The sequence below is a fragment of the Pinus tabuliformis genome, chromosome 2_1 (assembly GCF_031772625.1).
Source record: "Pinus tabuliformis cultivar Carrire ecotype Pingquan chromosome 2_1, CPIR1, whole genome shotgun sequence".
NCBI lineage: Eukaryota > Viridiplantae > Streptophyta > Pinopsida > Pinales > Pinaceae > Pinus > Pinus tabuliformis.
The window spans coordinates 814,763,668-814,769,582 of NC_142299.1; the positions used below are offsets into that span (position 1 = coordinate 814,763,668).

Consider the following 5,915-nt stretch of genomic DNA (forward strand, 5'->3'; position numbering starts at 1 on the left):
AGTGTTTTTCTAGAGTTTTCTAGAAGGGAAGATATTTGGTTGTGGTTGTGATGCTAGAGCATAAATATGTGGAAGAATCTAGTAATTTTCTCTCCCTCTTATAACAAATTGATTTATGATTTATGTTTCTAGAGTTGTTCTTCATGTTTCCTTCTTTCTTATTATTGCACCAAGATAGATCCTTTCTGTTGAGCTAAGGCTTCAGATCGACACTCTAGGATAATTTGTTACTGTATATATCCCATTTGGACTTTTAATTAGTTTTTTTCTTGGAGAATATTCGTAGACTCTTCCTCGGGGCCATCTTTTGATTTGAGCCTTGAGGGATTTTAGTGTTTTCTAGAATAAAGGCATTGGGGAATTGATTTGGAGTTCCATTTCCTTCCACCATTCCTTCGATTTATCCACAGAGGAAGGATCCTACAGCCATAAGCCTTCAAATCTAAATGGCCTGTTATTGGGGCCTATTTGATGTCAAGCTCAAGGAAAATGGGTCATTAAATTGACCCCATGCTTGGTAAAATAGAAGCTCCCAAGAAAATATCTTTAGCAAGAAAAGATTTAGAGATTAAAAAGAGATTAGACAAACAAGAAATTTGATGTTTACCTCCTATGTTGTTGTTCCAAGTGTGGATTCGATTGTGGATAGGGATTTCCACCATGTTCATTGAGTTAATAATGCTATGGAAGAGGTGTGAGTTATTGTCAAGATGGAAAATGCCACCCTTCTTTTCCTCAAGTGATTTTATCAGATCGAAATCACCTCTCACCAGGAAAATGTCATTATGGAAGAGTTTACTTAGATGCAGAAAATAAAATAATCTACATGTATTCGACTCTTTGATTAATTCGAGGAGTATCAGAGCTTTGAGAAAAGGTAGGCTGCAGCGGAAATTTTGGTGATTTATAGGAACAATTCAGTTTGCCCACTATGTCTCCAAGTGCATCTGTAGCTTTCGAGTTTGTACGCGTTTAGAAACACTCTGAATCAAACGGACCAGGCGTAAATTATAGTACTAGTTTGGAATTCGGACCTGGAAAACAACAATCCAAGCCGAGATGTATGCTTTCTTTTCCAAACGCCTTGAATTTGTCTCGCAATTTTATTTTCGAATCGACTGGTGCAATATGCAGTCTTTCCTTAAATTTGTCTTCTATTGTTGTTTTAGCAAAATGTTTTCGCTGATTTTGTATGTATTTTGATGAATGCAATAGTGCAAGATCGGTCACGGATAAAACCGCAGATGATGCAAAGGTTCTTTCGTCAATTGAACTTTCAGAGGAGAAGCAAAGTGATTTGGCTCATGTCAATCACGAGGCCATGGGCTTTACTGGACTCTCTAGGGCATCCAGTCATGCGAAAATGATGGAATTATTTCTCATAAGCAATGGTTTTGGTTCAAACACCAGAGCTACAAAGAGAAATATTACCAGGCCTTTTGCACTCAGCCAAGTTGATTGGTTTCGAGGTATTTTCATGTCCAGACATTTGTAATTTGATATCTTTTCTAATTCTTGATAGCTGAGCGAGCTTAAATGTATGATAAGGCTAACTTTGTGATAGCTGAGCGAGCTTAAATCTATTTGGGATTGCTTCTGAGAACATGTCTCGTGGGATTAAATATCTTGGTTTCCACATCAAGCCTTTTAATTAGAGGGTCCTAGACTGGCAGTGGCTTATTGACAAATTTTATAGGAAAATAAAGGGTTGGGAATTCCGTTGCCTTTCAATGGGCGGCTGATTCATCCTCATCCTCACTCAGGCCGTGATTACCCAGATGGGATGGGTGTGTACTGGGCACATTTATTCCATCTACCAATATCCATCATCAAGAAACTGAACATGATTATTGCTCACTTTATCTGGTCTGGTATGCGGCAGCGACAAAAATTCCACCTCACTAAACTTGACCATATCTCCATGCCGAAGCGGCAAGGCGGTTGGGGTATTTTGCACTTAAAAAAATTTGGACATGCTCTCTTGCTCAAATAATTATGGCGCTGGATCTTCAGTGATGGCATCTGGAGTCAAATTGTCAAACATAAATATTTGAAAGACATAGATTTTTAGGTCTGGTTGCATAGGGGGCACATCCCCTGTGCACATCGGCTGCAACTCTGGTTCGGCGGTGTGGTGTGGTTTTATGAAGATATATCACCTATTTTTCCCTATGCTTTCATGGAGACAAGGCATGGGTCATCACATCGCTATTGGACGGGACTATATCTGGGGACTAGAGGATATCGATGCTCTCTCGAACCCTCTCATTTTCCGTCTAAATGTAGTGAGCATTTACTTATGGAATCAAGTCATTTCGACTTGGCAACATAATTGTCCCATCTGGAAGCCCTCTGTGGCATTGGGTCTGCAGGGATAGGCAGCTGTGGACTGGGATTCGATTTGTCTGCAACTCCAGCGGTATAGCATCCATAGAGACTCGGCTAGAGACTCGATCATATGGCGCGGCAAGATGAAGACTGACAATATAATGGTGGCGGATACATACAATCGACTACGCTGTTTAGAAACGAACCAGGCTGAGGTATGTTGGTTTTCTAAATTTTGGAGCTCCCATATTCCTATCAAAAAATCTCTTTTTCTCTACTTAGATTGGAGGAATAAAAACTTGACTTAGGGAAAATCTTAAAAAAAAGAAGGCGCTGGTCTAGACCTAGGTTTTGCGTTTTATGTAGAAAAGCGGAAGTGGACAATCTGCATCCGTTCATAAGCTACCCCGAGGTTACGAAAATTTGGAATACATTGGATGTCTCATTTGGGTTACAGCTCTCACTGTTCTTTGATATTCCACACTGTCTTGAATGGTGGAGTTTGTAGCATGGCACCAGGCGCTTCATTCCACTCATTGTTTTTTGGGAGATCTGGAGGTGGAGGAACAATATTATTTTCAATGAGTACCGTGAAAGTTGGGCAGTGGTGATGGAAAAAATTCAAAGCACAATCTATGCTGAAATACATCCTGTTACATCCAATAAACTACCCAAAAACCCCAAATCTGGCCGCAGATCTCCTTCCCTACGGGCTTTTTTGATGGAGCATCACAGTGTAACAATTGTGGATGCGGATTCATTATCCGATATTTGCCAGAGTTAACATATCTGGTACACTAGGGGCAGGAAAGGGCTCCAACAAGAACGCTGAGGCCATGGCATTATGGGGACTCCTCTAGTTCATACATTATCTAGATATTCCTACTATCCACATTTATGGGGACTCAAAGGTCATCATTGATTATGCCTGTGGGAACACTAACATCAACAAATCCTCTCTTCAGTGTTGGCTACAACAGATTTCTACTCTGTGGAACCCTCTCCAACACTCCACCATACAGCAAGGACTTCAATGTAGAAGCGACGACTTCTCCAAAAGAGGCATCATGGAATATCTAGATGGACTCCACATAGAGATTAAGATGGATAATACTTGGTTGGAGACCGGGATTATGCCTTTACCAAGATAACTACACCCGGACATAGTCTTTTTTTTAATTGCGGATTAACTACTCTGCATTACATCTTGCTCTTCATGTTTGTGAAAAAATACAGATGTATGCCTAACATATGCTAAAATATGCTATGCTGATTTATCTAGATACAACAAACAACCCAGAATTAGCATAGAAAATCTTTTATGTATCCTGGTCTGGTTATAAGGTTATTTTTATGTATGTATGCAGATTAGCTGGGATATATAATTCTGATATGCTCCTATGACATGCAGAAACCTATGTAATTTCTATACAGAATGAATATATCGCTTTTTTCATCTGAAAAAGAAGAAGCAACCAACTTCGTGTTTTTCGCACTATGTGCAACAGATCAGTTCTTGCAAAATCCCCCGAGCAGCAGTCCACAGGTCAATTTGTTATTTTTTATCACGGAATGGTGAATGTTTACAATGTGCGGACTGAGAAGGTATTATTTTGATCTGAGCAACAAATTTAATACATTCACAACAAATTTCGTATTTTTTTTTACAAAACGTTTGCATGTTTAGTTCTCTTGGCGTTCTTTAATTTATTATTCGCAGGCTTATTTCGTCATTTTCCTGGCAGGCAGAAGCCATTATTAGGCTTGCCGGCTCTATGAGCTCGAGCAAGAAAAGAAGACCTCAGATTAATATCAGCAAAATCCAACAGATATTGAAACCGCTGCATTCCAAGCGTGCATCGAACGCTGACAATGAAGATCAGCCTGAAAGACTTCCCGTAGGTAAGACGCAGATCGTAAAATATTTTATATTGACAAATGTGGTTCATACTATTCAACAGAATGTGAAAATTTATAAAAAGGTTTTCAAGGATGAAAATTGTGTTTTTAGCATTGTTTTTAAGTTTTTTCTCAGGCAGGCCTGCACATTGTTCCGAAATTATCTGTGCAACACTTTCTCCAAAAGCGAAGAGAAAGACAAAGCAACTCTAGATCATCTAAAAAAAATTATGTATATTCAAAAGATTGAATAGCAATTCCAATATTTAAATCATTTACTCGTAATTATTTTCAGTGTAAGTTTAGATGACTGAGTAGGCAAATGTGTATTAAACGGATGAAATGAAATTTTTTGGTACAGAATCAACATAGTGGCTCCTTACAGCACGATGAAGCCGAAGACAACGTGGAAAGCAGGGAAAGATTCTGACGACCAGATCAACCTCTCGTTGGCTTGCCATCACAATGATTTTAAAATATCGGTGGATGTCATTTACTATTAATGGCATCACGCGACATTTTTAATCTTTTAACCAAATCGTTTTGGTCGACTTTAGATTGAGCGAACGAACGCGTTTTCTGGCAGAGTACACCCTGACAAGCGAAGCTTATAGGCAGCAGAAGCAAGCAAAGCTTGCAGAGAAGCTTCCACTCTCACATCGTTGGGTTTGGTAGCTTGAAGCTACTAAGCAATTTCTTTATTTAGCACCGTTCATATGGTACATAAATATTTATTTTTGTCAAATTTATTTACGCTTTTATTGTGGGCCCATAAGATTAGATCGTAACATAATTATTAAATAGGTATCCATTCATTCTTTTTTTTGTTGAAAGATTATTCAATAATTTTTTATACAAAAAAAGGTATCTCTTGATTTAAGAGGGGTTGTGACCTGAAAAGTAGAAAGTCAGTAATGTACTTCATGTACGTTGGGATTATGTCTACATGTCCAACCGTATCTAGCTAATTTATAATAAATATAGAAATTCCATGAGAATCTCTGTAACTATATTTGTTATGTAATATGGATTGATTTAGTGATTTCTTTAAAAGGTAAAGTTTAATAATGTAAAGTTGTCATCAACAACAACTGCGCCCACATTTTAATTTGGTATATAATTATGTAACATTAACGGGTAAGCCCACGTAATTTTTCAATTCGTTTATAATTATGCACTATCAAGGAAATCCAAGTATATATTTTTCAATAAAATAGAGTGATCGTGAACAAAGCGCTATGCTGTGTTGATGAGCTTCACCTACTAATAAAAAAATATCAAATTCCATATTATAAGTTGCAAGATTATAACATTTTTATGCATAGAAATAGATTTAACGTATTTTACTCTTATAAATTATAAAGCCTAAATGTAACGAAATGTGTTATGTGATATGGTGATTTCTTAATAAGGTTAAGCTGTTATCATCTCCGCTCAATGTTCAATTTTGTTTATAATCGGGCAACATTAACGTATAAACCCACCTACCTTTTCAATTCGATTATAATTATGAAATATTAAGGAAAGGTAAGTATATATTTTTATAATTTGGTTTATAATTATGTTAAACCACATAAAATTGAATATATCAGATGTAAAAGATAAATGTGAATTACATATATATATTGTGATTTTTGGTCTTCATATACCAAGTGGGTTCTTGGACTTCGGTGACTATTCACATTCCA

The 5,915-nt window shown here is 37.3% G+C and overlaps 1 protein-coding gene across 1 annotated transcript; it reads left to right on the forward strand.

Annotated features, from left to right (window-relative positions):
• The first annotated feature begins 1,192 nt into the window (after window positions 1-1,192).
• LOC149203111 (uncharacterized) lies at window positions 1,193-4,730 on the forward strand. Its single transcript, XM_089401763.1, has 9 exons — window positions 1,193-1,469; window positions 1,707-1,946; window positions 2,086-2,282; window positions 2,418-2,543; window positions 3,740-3,747; window positions 3,837-3,933; window positions 4,074-4,230; window positions 4,368-4,423; window positions 4,587-4,730. Exons 1-9 carry the CDS (start codon window positions 1,193-1,195, stop codon window positions 4,728-4,730), a joined length of 1,302 nt encoding a protein of 433 aa, XP_089257889.1.
• Window positions 4,731-5,915: the final 1,185 nt, after the last annotated feature.

What these genes read in the sequence shown, in the direction of transcription:
- LOC149203111 (XM_089401763.1), top strand. Translation starts at nt 1,193, where the DNA reads ATGTATTTTGATGAATGCAATAGTGCAAGATCGGTCACGGATAAAACC. An exon ending in CTCTCATTTTCCGTCTAAAT is followed by an intron (nt 2,283 to 2,417) that starts GTAGTGAGCATT and finishes CTGCAACTCCAG; the next exon opens with CGGTATAGCATCCATAGAGA. An exon ending in ACAATGTGCGGACTGAGAAG is followed by an intron (nt 3,934 to 4,073) that starts GTATTATTTTGA and finishes TTTTCCTGGCAG; the next exon opens with GCAGAAGCCATTATTAGGCT.